At 31.5% G+C, this 13071-nt stretch overlaps 1 protein-coding gene across 5 annotated transcripts in view; it reads right to left on the reverse strand.

Annotated features, from left to right (window-relative positions):
• Positions 1-2292: 2292 nt before the first annotated feature.
• LOC128168363 (uncharacterized) overlaps positions 2293-13071 on the reverse strand; it is a 36449-nt gene continuing 25670 nt past the window's right edge. For 3 of the 5 annotated variants that reach the window (XM_052834617.1, XM_052834616.1, XM_052834618.1), the window contains exons 3-17: positions 12570-12845; positions 11216-11339; positions 10933-11138; positions 10358-10506; positions 9902-10037; positions 8663-8754; positions 7892-8090; positions 7507-7634; positions 6929-7100; positions 6465-6626; positions 6099-6257; positions 5707-5794; positions 5260-5326; positions 4090-4423; positions 2293-3802 (exon numbers count right to left, since the gene is read on the reverse strand). In XM_052834617.1, the coding sequence (XP_052690577.1) occupies positions 3264-3802; positions 4090-4423; positions 5260-5326; positions 5707-5794; positions 6099-6257; positions 6465-6626; positions 6929-7100; positions 7507-7634; positions 7892-8090; positions 8663-8754; positions 9902-10037; positions 10358-10506; positions 10933-11138; positions 11216-11339; positions 12570-12845 (2831 nt within the window). In that variant the 3' untranslated portion in view covers positions 2293-3263. Of the gene's footprint in view, positions 3803-3899; positions 3935-4079; positions 4424-5259; positions 5327-5706; positions 5795-6098; positions 6258-6464; positions 6627-6928; positions 7101-7506; positions 7635-7891; positions 8091-8662; positions 8755-9901; positions 10038-10357; positions 10507-10932; positions 11139-11215; positions 11340-12569; positions 12846-13071 lie in introns of all 5 variants that reach the window. The other 2 variants (XM_052834621.1, XM_052834619.1) reach the window with 2 other exon arrangements.

Here is a 13071-nt window from a genome sequence, read left to right on the forward strand (position 1 = left end):
TAACATCCAATTGTTTTTTTTTTCTAAAGGATGGCATTAACTCGGAATGAAAAAAAATGATAATAAGGAAAAAAGAACTATTGAATGTTATAGAACCTTTTCATTGTAGGAATTGTTTTCCCATTCAAGGTCAATGGGTCAATGACCTTCTTTTTGAGTTATTGGCCATTGAATATTTTTGAAAAAAAATCACTTTGGAGATATAAATATAAAGCAAACAATACTCTCTTTGGTAGTTAAACGTGTTTAAAAAAAACCAAGCACTTTAAACAAAACTTACATACACCAAACGAAATTCGATAACTGGTATTTTAAATAGAAATTTAAATGCAGGATATCAATGCAAATGTTTCAATATTTAATATGTTTTACGGTGCTACCGTTCTGGCGAGCGCAGCAAGAATTACACAGACCTTGCATCATTGTCAACTTGTAGTTTTGTTTAGGTATCAACGAACTTCAAAGAATTTTTGAGAGAGTATTGCTCTACAATAAATATGCCAAAGGTACTAATTATAATGGTTATGATACATACGGCGCAACCCACTACCGAGAGAAAGAGAGAGATAGATAGAGAGCCCGGTACCTGTTTGTAGGTGTGTAATTTCCCACAATTTAATGGTCTGAGTATATGTAATATCTACATAATTTTTCAACTGTTTATTTTTTCATTTTATTCATTTTTATTTAGTTCAAAATGTCTTATTGTTTATTTCCTCCCTACTCATATAGGCTACATACCTGCCTACTGTACATGCATGCACAATTAGCTTAAAAATGGATCGATATGACAGTAAAGTATGGCTCTTGCTAGTATATAAATATAAAATCTCTATATTATAAAAAAATAAAAACAATTCATATGTCAATGAGGCAGGTATCGCGGTCTATACTGAAATAGCCAGTACACTCATTACAGATGTTTGATCCACCTCTAAATTTATCGCGGGAAATATAGCGCGAGTGCACTGTGACGTCATCCATAACTTTGTTCGTCTTTGTTTACGTTTCTCGACTCAATACAAAAGTATAGAAGCATGTAACAAATCTTTTGAGTGTCGCCAAAGCATAAACGGTACTCAAAACGTGTCTTCAAACTTTAAGTCACTGTAAATTACGAGTTAAAAGTCGTCCATTTTGGCATAGCACCACGGATGAAAACATTAGAGAGCATTATGGGACGTAGACAAAAAATTTTGTTTGATGAACTGTAGGTTTAGCTCGTGCTTTTTCCCGCGCATACTGGTTCTTAGAGCTCGCTTCGCTCACCGGCGCTGTGCCCCGGCGAGCTCGCTCGCTATAATACTTAATGATAGCTAGAATGCAAGTAATGTGAGAGATATCGTTGTCCTGTAGATTTAAAAGTGCCAAAGGTAGAACGGAAATTTTTAAAATGTCATACATGTATACAGGTTATTGAATAAATCATACAAAGATGTTTATTTATGTGTATTTTATTGTATACGTAATACAATATAAGAATGGTTAAGACAATGCATCAAAAACGTTATCAAAACACCCAACACTGTATATCAACATTTAAAATCCAGATCTAAAATATTTGTATAAAGTAAAAAAAATAGTAACACACTTTATCTTTTTACAAATTGATAATTTGGGGTAATAATACATCTATAAATCATATAAATGAAATTAGAAAATATATTGTCAGACCACATATTAATGCATACATGTAGGTAATTTTTTATTGTCGTCCATTTAACAATACGAGTGCCATACTTTTTTATCGTTATCAAACTGTTTATCAACCCAATGTAAGAGGAGTGGAAAACAGATTGGTGTTTCAGATTGATTAAACATTATTTTGATAACAAAACATATGCATATATTTGCTACCACCAAGGATGATTCCCTCAATTTTTATACGGAAATTGATTGGAAATTCATAGCTCTAGAAACTGAAAGGAATATAAACTACATCCCTTGTTAGACTCAAATTCCTACAGAAAACAATTTGGCTGTTCTTTAATGTAACGTACTGATGTACATTAAAATTAATTTGTTAATATGTCTTATTTTTTAACGCGTGTTATGTACACTATTTAATGTGCAATGTCGCTTTCTTTATATCCCGCATGAATCATCAAAGAAAGCGTTTGGTTTTTAAATGTACATATTGCCAAAATCATTTTAAAATGCACTGAATTTAATAGCATTTATTAAATTTTCACATATTGTGTCTGGCACTGCCAACAGTATACATGTTTATATATATATATATATATATATATATATATATATATATATATATATATATATATATATATATATATATATATATATTAACATTAAATGACTAAATACTGTAAAAGTGATAATGGTTTAAGACAAACATATAAAATGATTGTAAAGCACGAAATGTATATAAATAATGTCAGATCATACAATAATACAGTTTTGCCAACTCTTCACAATGAATGTTTCTGTTTTGTCTGATTTTAAGGTAGTCCATTCATAACTAAGGGAAATTTAACAAATTTGGTTGATCTATACTATATCAAACACGTATTTTAAAGTTATTATGAGGCTGACAAAAACCAAACTTGGGAATATGTATGTAATCAATTAAATTAACTTTTTGCACTTAATATTTTTATAGAGTTGTCCGCCCTTCAGGAAAATAAAAAAAATCATTTTCTGAAAATATAGTTGGTAAATTATGAATTATTTTAGCATATTCGAAGAAAGGGAAAGCTTTTGCAACTTTTTACTTAAAGAAATTTGAGAAAACTACTTAATAAAAAAATAAAATTAAAAATGCATATCCATAGACTTCAGTGTTTACCTCAACATATGGTAAATTTGTTAATATGCAATTTTTTTTATCAATTTTAAAGGTGAATCTTTATTATTTAATAGACCCCTTAAAATCACACTAAAATTCTAATAATTAAACGTGCAATTTTTTAGATATCAAATATCATAGTTATGGATGGAATACCTTAGGATAATGAACAAGAACACATAGATGAATAGAAATTTGGTCATTAAATAACAAAATGACGATAAACGTTATCATATATAAAAAAAATTATATACATCATGTAAAATAATATCAAAAACATTGATCATACAATAATACATTTGTTAGAACAAAGTTTTTCTATCTCACACACACATTCATTTTTTCTCTCTCTCTCTCTCTCTCTCTCTCTCTCTCTCTCTCTCTCTCTCTCTCTCTCTCTCTCTCTCTCTCTCCCCTAAACTCCAATTGGAACAATTATATAGAAATGCCCGACTTATTACATATTGCATATTCTAGTACCTGAATGTGTCACATACCCGATTGTGTTGGTGCTGTCAATTGTAGCTATACTCTCTGGGTTTGTTGTAGAGATTGAATTTGATTTTAGCTCACCAGGAACAGAGAGTTCTATAGCTTGTTGCTGATTACAAGGTACGTAATCACTACACATCATGACTATGCCATTGTTGTTGCTTTCCTCTACCAAATCAGCTGTTTTGATTTCAGAATGGCACACATGTTGGTTTTGCCTTAAACGCGCATTCATCGTCGACATGTTTGATTCTGTTGAAACATTACTCTGTAATGCATGGCATGATGCGGTTTCGTTCCAATCATTTAATGAAAGTATGTTCTGCATATTGCAATCTTTGTTTTGTTCAGGTTTTGTGTCTTGTTCATTCAAAGTTAGAGTTCCTAAGTTACGTTTCTCATCATCATATTGAATGTCATCATTCATTCCATTATGAGACACATAGCCATTATTTTGAGTAGAAAGTTCTGGAGATTCTATGTAATCCAAAATATCTGCATTCTCTAAAAAAATTAAAACATAAGCACATTAATATATTCAAGAATTATAGTAGTTAATAAAAATATGATGAGCGATCTACTGTCAGCTACTTCAACACACCTCAATCACTTTTGGATTCTAAAATGTGCTTTGCCCTCAAAAAAGTCAAAAGAAATCTGAGAACATTATAACATGTTAGATGTGTATATATATATGTTTTTTTTACTTTATGCGTCAGTGTTGGTAATGTTAAAAGAAAGACAGTACATGCATAGACGAATACAGTTTCAAAACCTTTACCGGATCTTACCCTTTAGGCATTGATCAACAGTAACTGCTTGTGTATAATCCGGAGGTAATTCTTTTTTCTGTTTAGGTTTGTCGTTTCGTTGTTTCTCAATAAATCCGCTTGCAGGTTTGTCGGCTTTTATACTGTTTTTAACTTCTTTAAGTTGGTCATGACGCAATGTCACATTAACTGAATTTGACATTTTGTTCATCTGAATAAGAACGCCATTTGATTGCGCTACTCCATTTGCAAAGTTCTGTGTTGAAAGAGATGCTGATTCTGTCTCTCTAGAAATGGATACGTTTTTCTCGACTTTTTCATATTGATGTGATTTCCCTTGTTCATCGGTGAAAATCTAAAAAGTTAAACAACATTTTTTGACTAACATTTACTATGAAATTTATGAACACATTCATTGTTCAACACATTGTTCATGTCAGACCTAGATAAGAGTAAAATCACGGCGTTTCTAAAATCCTGAAAGTTTGGTAAGTTATGATTTCTCAAAGATATAATCAAAATAAAAGCAAGAAAAAAATTTACAAAAGAGAACCATATTTTTCAAATTGCCCTTTCATTGCCATTTTAAATGGGCTTGATGATCATGGCTATTTTAAAACTTTATTAAGCTCATAAAGAGGAAGAGCTGTGCATAAATATAGAGAGAAATAAAGGGAAAATCTAAAAATATCAAGCCAAAACGTACTAATTTTTTAAACATAATAATATTTTATAGTGTAACAAATCAATTTTTAAAATCAATGGTTAATTTTGTTGACCAGCCACTTAACAGTTCAAACATATCAATGCATCTTGTCACAGAGTGGCATAGAATAATATGTACATATTCGCATGGATCTTAAACATTCCATGCATCTAATTAACACAGCTTTAAAAAAATAGTTAACTTTTGAGCCACGAGTTAAATAACAACACGTTTCAATATGTTTTCAAGGGACATGCAATTTGTGCACAGCAATTATGGCAAAACACTGTAAAGTGACCTTTGTATGTATTGTACTGGTTTACATATCTATTTTTAGAGGGGGCAGCGATATAAATGTTGAAATGACGAAGCATGTTCGTTGTGTGGAATATCAGCAATCCCTTTATAGAAGATCTGATAAAACAGGTTCTGTAGAAATGATTTATCTGTCAATATGTATGTTGGATGCTAAACATATAACAAACCTTGTTATCCATCTCTGGAATGTGTATGGGAAATGCTTCATCAAAACCGAGTCTATGTTTGACATTTCTAAAAACAACATAAAAATGTTAACGTAAATTGACTCAGATATTCAATGCTTTTTAAATGCACTAATAAATGTTATTTCATTTCATTCTTGTACCACCTGATATGCAACTATTTCATTATTATTCAAATTTCCTTTTCTATTGTCTTAAATTTGACGAAATATTCTACTAAATTTGTATAAATGATTAAATCCTTTTTAAATCAAAATGTTTACAAAATCCTTTGTAATCTGGGTCTTTTCACACTTTCAAAATGTTTAACTTGATAATTCGATATTATATAGTTACAAAAAACATACATATGACATTTCACCATGCATATTTTTTAAACCTAATATGTTTTTTAAAAGATCAGTGCGTTTAAATATAAAAAATGTGTACCTAACAATGAACATTACTCCAGCGAAAACAAGGGCAAACACAAAAAGAGAAGCAACTACTATTCCTGCAGTGGCTCCTGATGGTAAATCTGCAAGTAAGACTTGAATTCAATAGTCCTGAATAACGAATTTTTTCTTAATTCTCTAAAAATATCAGGACATTTTTTGTAAAGGACTTTTCAATAAATCTTTTGATATGAACCTTAATCAAAGATTGAAGAATTAATTTTCGATGAGATATTCATTATTGAACTTAGAAAAAATGAAGTTATTATTTTAATGAATAGGGCAAACATAAAATGAATCATATAAGAGAAAACATATGCATCCTTCCTGGACAAAAAAGTTTTGATTATATACGGCTAAAACTGCTTTTGAGTATTTCCCAATTACCGTTGTTTGTGGGTCGACCAGTCACAATTTCACTCCTTGGTCCCTCCCTTGTCAGAGACGACGCCTTTACCCATATTCCATACTCTTTTTCGGGCTCAAGGTTTTGAATCATGTATTGTGTATTAGCAGATGCTAAAACTGAAACTGAACTTTCGGTCCCTATTAAAGAAATGAAATGTATAATACAATCATTTCTGATTCATAAAGTTTTATTTTTTTTCTATAAAATGCCAAAAATCATAGATTTTATATATATGTTGCAAATGTTTAACTATGTTGAAAGGCTACTTTTTTATTTAGGCTATAATATGTTATAATACATGGAGAAAAATGACTATTTTTCTGATAAACATTTTAAAAGTTTACCTTTACAGTCACCAGATATCAGCTGGCAGTAGATGATTTTATAGAAATGGACGTAAGCATTACTATCTGTGCTGGTGTCACAGAGATGTGGACTCCATGAGACGACCAAACTGTTTTCTGGTGGTTCAGGTTGTAAAGACACATCCCGGATTTCTCTTGGCTCTGAATTATTTAAAAAAAAAACCTCTCAAGGCATTCTAGTACAAGATTTCAGAGCAAATCAATAATCACGGGATAGTTTGTAAACGTAAAAGTTTCTGTGCATACATTAAATCTAGTTCCTTTAACAGGGTTTGTAAATGTAAAGCTAATTCTCAGAGAAGAAAAGGTTATAAGAGACAGACGAAAATACATTTTACATCTTCATAAAAACACACACGACCTTCAGTTAATCTGAGTTAAAATCATTGCAATTACATATGTATCAAAATTGTATATTTTTACAATACAGTATTTTATGATACCATAGTCCTTTTTGTAACGACAAGGATCCTGCCATCTTATTCCACTGCTGACCTTGTTCTTATCTAAAATAGCAACACCAAAGATGACATCTTGAATAGAGCTATTTATCTCATTCTGATGAAGGACTGTGTGGGTGACGTTTCCTTTGAATAACAGTATGTTTATTTCGTTCTGAAAAAAAGACAATACATTTTGCATGCAGTATCGTATTAGCACTTGCTTTGATATTGAAGAAATTGGATGCTTTTTCATATAGATTTCGCTAAAAATTAAAGTAGCTCTATCAACAGACGGCAAGCTGTATATTAATATTTACACAGCGACATGGTCAATAAAATCTATTTAGAAAATCGTACATTTGAATGATCATTTTTTTTTTCAGATAAGACGTATATGTTGCATATTGATAATATGGGACCAATCAATACTACTTGAATTTTTTTTCAAATATCCATTCATATATATGCTGTTCATATAATTTATATAAAGCTCTAAAGTCTGAGAAATTAACACAAATTTGGAGCAAAAAGTACCAATAAAAAAATCTTCGTTACATGACAGGGATCTTTCTATATACCTGACATAGGAAGGAAGCAGTACACCAAACAATATCAGCCTCGATTTGACCTTCTCCTCCAAACCAGGTCAGTTCTACCGCAGATGTGTTATGATGTTCAACTATTAATTTCGTTGGAGCGAAACTGTCTGTTATAGTATGAGAATTTATCTAATCATTCAAACAGAATAAGAGGTCACATTTGTGCCTTCTTGAATTAAGATAATATATTGAACAACATGCCTCCATCACAAGTTTATTCAAATCTTCAATAAATTATCTTATAACGGTTAATATATCAGTACAAGCATACGGTAGCGTATTGCTGCTAAATTAATTTGATTTAAACAAGATACTAAGTCGTTCGTACTTTCATGTTTTACTCATAATGTTAAATTTAATTGACCTTTGAATTGAGGTATTGCGCTCGTTGAATTCGGTGAACAGCCAATTTCATTGCACCCATATACGCTTATAGAAGAGTTTCGTGCACAGGGGGTTTGTAATTGGCCATGTGAGTTCTCTGCTGACACCGACACTGAAGCACCATCATATGCAAGGATGTATTTCGTCAATTTTCCATTTTGATACTTTCGTGGAATTTTCTAGTTGATCATGAAACAGACAAATATATAATCAAAAATCACTAAATACTTTGACAAACAAAAACATATTAAAAAATTTAATTCGAACGTCCCCATAACAAATATATGGTGGTGTAGTTCTGCCACCACTTGTCATATAGTAATGTCTACTTGTCAGATCTTTAAAATATGACACGTGAATAAGTAAGAAGTCGTCATTAAGATCTGACAAGTCAACATAAGATCTGACCAGACAGTAAAATTATCTGACAAATCGGCATTTAATTGTCCAACATCTGAAAAGTGGATCATTCGATAATTAATGTTGATTTGACATATCTTTATGGTTTTTTTTGTTCAATTGAAAAGTTTACTTGTCAGATAAACTTCGTAAGATAATTGCAAATACTGGGAATTTACCTTTTTTTAGCTTTAAATTAGACATGTGAATAACTAACCAGTTAACATAAAGTTCTGACAAAGCAGAATTACGATCTGACAAGTCGAAATTAATGTCTGACAAGTGATGGCAGAACTACTCCACCATATAAAAGGCTAACGCATTACAAACTAAGTTCTGTGACTTTGAATACCTTCCAGTAGACCGTGACATTGCGATAGAGCGTATTGTAGCACGTGCCCGAGGAGAACCCGCTCCGGAATACAGTGGGCGCTCTCGATGGTGCTTCCAATATAAAAACAAAGTTTCTTAACTAATCGTTGATGTAATGTTTGACAACGGTAAACAACACTTCAAATACGATCATCTATATTATGCACATAATTCAGTTGCTATAATTCTTTGATAAGTTAGTATATGCTTCAAAACGTTTTTGATAGTATCAATTGCAAGGATAATTTTGGCGTATCGTTATGCGCTATACTATGTTATATTAAATTATGTCATAATTTAATTCGGATTGTAACGCCTCATTTTATTAGCTAAACAAATTCATATACATCGTATAACATATAACGTATAACTTGCCTACGTCACAATACGACACGCGTGCAAAACGTATTAATCCGCTTGACGTTACGTTTAAATTTTTTACAAATTTACATATTTTAACTAATTAATGGGCCTTATTATCTGATTTGAATAGTAGAAAATTAAATTATAAGAAATAAAGTTTAATTTCTACCTATGTTATACGAGTATAACATAACTTGGAACAGTTTACTTTTTTTATAAACCGTTCGCGGTTTATAAAGCGTAAACTGAACAAAGTTATGTTATATCGTATAGCATAGGTTGAAATTAAATTCATTCCTTAAATATTAAAATGTGTTTTTAAACTTAAAGTGGCATGGTCACGATTTTGGTCAAATTCTATTTTTCTGTTTTTATCATTTTAAATGCTTTAGGAATGCATTTCTAATGATCAAATGAAATATGAGAGTCAGTCATAGAGTTATAAGCAAGATACAGGGCTCACAATTCTTTGTCATGTAAACAAGACCAGCGCCTTGTTTATTGTTTACATAGCTGCAATATATCAGTAAAAATCTTTCTCAAGCTGATTTGTCTACCTTCTTATTCAGTTAAGAATAAATGAATAATCCCCAACGTTCAACACATTCATTTTAGGTCTAAAACTGGAATTTTCACATCAAGATTCAAAATCTAAACAAAACCTTTGTTTACATAGCAAAGAGCTGTAAGCTCCGTACCTCGCTTATAACTCAACGAATGACACTCACATTTTGGTTGCCTATTAAAAATGCCATACTGAAGCATTGTCAACAATAATATCAGAATTTTTATTACTAAAATCGTGACCATGTCCCTTTAAACTGCATACATGTATACAGTCATGTAGATGCGTTACCTGCAGAACACGTGGAGAAACTTGATTGTTTTATATCACTGTAGTATAGTCCATTTGGATGTTTTACCTGAACCGTTATGTTGTATTTAGAGTCTGGTATGAGATCACATACCGATAAAGTTTCATTTTCCGTTGTCTGAAATATAATAAGTTTTTCTTTTTCACCATTTCAATGCTAATATCGACTTAACGATGAATTTTCATTTTTTTCAGTTTTACAAGTTGTATATATTTTACCCTTTTTTATTTAATAAAAGGTATGAAATAATTAAGTAATTATATAAAGTATAAAACCATCATGCAATCTCTAGGCCATGACACGGAAATAATGAGGGGCTTTCTAAATGTGGTCGATATGCTGAATATAATTAGGTCGAGATCAATTTTAATTTATCGTGGAACTTTGTAAAATATAATTCAATATTAAAATATATTATAAGTTGTTTAAATACACACATATACTTTGGAGTCCCATTCTGAGTGAATAGTTAACTTGGATGAGGTTCGTATAAGTCCTGGTATTCCTTCCCAGGTAATATTGGCGCATGTACAAGTTGTCATCTTCTGAATCGTCGCATTTATGTCACTTGTAGGTCCATACTTTGCTATCAGAAAATCAGGAATGAAAGAAAATAAATTTGGAGCAAGTTTAAAACTGGATGAATATCTATCACTGGAAGTAAAATAATAGAATCGTACGTTTCTAAATAAACATTAGCAATTTTATGTAGATTTCCATTAAGCTGTATTTCATATTATCATAGTATTCAAGTACTTGTGCAAATGTAAAGATTCGAACTTAAAATTTCAGATTTAATTGTATTTTCTTAAACCAATACAAAACCCAGAAATTTACAGTGCACAAACACTGACGTTAGTTTAAGTGTTTGTTACCTTATTCTATAGCGCATTGTATAGAGATGCGTGTATTTGATACCAAAACCTTCTTTAGATAGCTTAATACCGATGATGTCTCTTTACAATGTACCTGCCTTAGACTTGCTTTCTCTCATTTTAAAGTTTATACTCACTTATTTCTTGTCTGTAGTAAGTTCTTTGAAATAAATTTGATGAAACGTCATATTTGCTGTTCCGAATTTCCAGATCAATTTTGTTCTCTAAGGCACCAATGGTAGCATCAGCTGACGTCCAGGTACAGCTTATCTGGGACATCCTTTTGCAGTCGTCGTTTTTGATTATCGCTGGACAGGTAACTACGCTCTCCTGATTCACAGTCCTAAAACAAAGAATACATAAGAAAAACCATCAACAAATCAAATGGAGGCTCATTTGGTTCTATCTGCTCTGACTTACAAGTTAGCGTTGAACCGAAGAAAACAAGGGTGATGATACAATCCGAGATCCCAGATACATGTCAACTCGCTCGTCTGATCATATATCACACAGGTAATATTTGTAACATCACGGATAGCTTCATCTGAAGATTGAAAATTGTAACGCGCTATAAATTAATCAAAGCAATCGTAATTCATCTAAATAATGTTTTTTTTTTAAATCAAACTCAAATCCATTCAATTTTACTATTTAAAATTTATGTGTTTTCATCAGAAATCGCTTTCATCCATATTTGATGATTTACTTTTATGTTGTACACAGTTCAGCGTTCCTAGTAAACACTCACTTATATCACATCAAATTGGATTCTAGCATTTGGCTGCAAGTTAAAAGACCTAGTATGCCAACCGCTCAATGATTTTGAAAAGTAAATTGCTCTTTCAGTAAATACCATAGCACAACTGGATATTTTAAAGAAGACATAGTATTCTTGAAAGAAATATCGCAAAAACTTCAGTTTTCTTCATTAGGGGTAGGGGGGCTACATAACTACAGCTGTTAAATGTACAAATTGTTTTGCTACTCCTTGTTCATTGGGTATTTAACTCAATTAAACTACACGTCGCTATATAAGATCTAAAAACCTAAACTCGGCACTCATGAGAATTATCAATGACCGTAATGTAACGGGATCCACAAGGTCTAGAAATCGGGGGAAAATCTCATCCACGAAATATTAGCTTCTATGGGCAGGTAACCATTTGATCATTTCGGCTTCCATTGGATAAGTTAGAAATTTTTTGCACACCCATCTGCTTCAATCTCGTGAACTTGATTTTCTTGCCGTTGTGCCACAAATCGAAAATCCAGATTCCTTTCTCATAAATATTAGATTTGCACGTCTTTTAACTTTTAACTTAATAGCTCATTAAAAATTTACTCAAATAAGAATAATAAAGGGGAGAGAAATTAATTCCCACAAGTAATATGATTTATTGGTAAAATATATCTTCTTAACTCCCAAACGTGTATGTAATAAATTATTTATTACCATAAAACGGCATATGGCTATGCGTTCTAACATTTGGTGAACCCCAGGGAAGAAAAACTGCATCATTTACCTGGCTATATAAATTACCTTATCAAATTGTCGTTGAGCGAGATAAAACCGCATATTTTATTAATTAAATGACCAATATGAAAATATTAGTAGGACATAAATGTGGTCTATTATGGAGACGGTCGAGATGAAGTCACACAATTAACATTACAATTGCGTAAAAAGTTAATATTCTCTATTATACAAAAAAGCAAGGTGTTTTAAGTGCAGCACATTGTTAGCTTTGTATTGTTTATAGATGTGAACACTTACATTCGACGAGAAGATGTGTATAAGCAATAATTTCTCCTTTCCCATTCGTACTACTCTTTTTACATGTATAAATTCCCTCTTCTTTAACATTTGTGATTTCTTTTCTAAATAATAATGTCCTTTCTCCAACGGGGATCACGTGGTCATCAGGCACTCGTTGTTCAAATTTATCCTCCCAGTAGAGCATGGAGACATTTACTCCGGAATCCTCAAACACCGTACAGTTAAGCTCCAAAGTTTCGTTTACGACGACTTGTGGGTCCTTAGGTGTTATTTCTATAATGAGTAACGAAAGGCGCTAGGTTGTTCATAGTCAAATCAATTTTTAAAACTATTTGGTTAGTTATTTAAATATAGAATATCAATATTTGATTTTTTAAAAATTCGAATTCTTTCTGGCCAATCTGCGTGAAACTTCCTGCATCTCAATGGCCATATATCATGGGAATCCGTTTGAGAAAGATACAGGCATGCTTATAAAATCTTCATAATTTTGTTATAT

This window comes from Crassostrea angulata, chromosome 10 (assembly GCF_025612915.1).
Source record: "Crassostrea angulata isolate pt1a10 chromosome 10, ASM2561291v2, whole genome shotgun sequence".
Taxonomy (NCBI): Eukaryota; Metazoa; Mollusca; class Bivalvia; order Ostreida; family Ostreidae; genus Magallana; species Magallana angulata.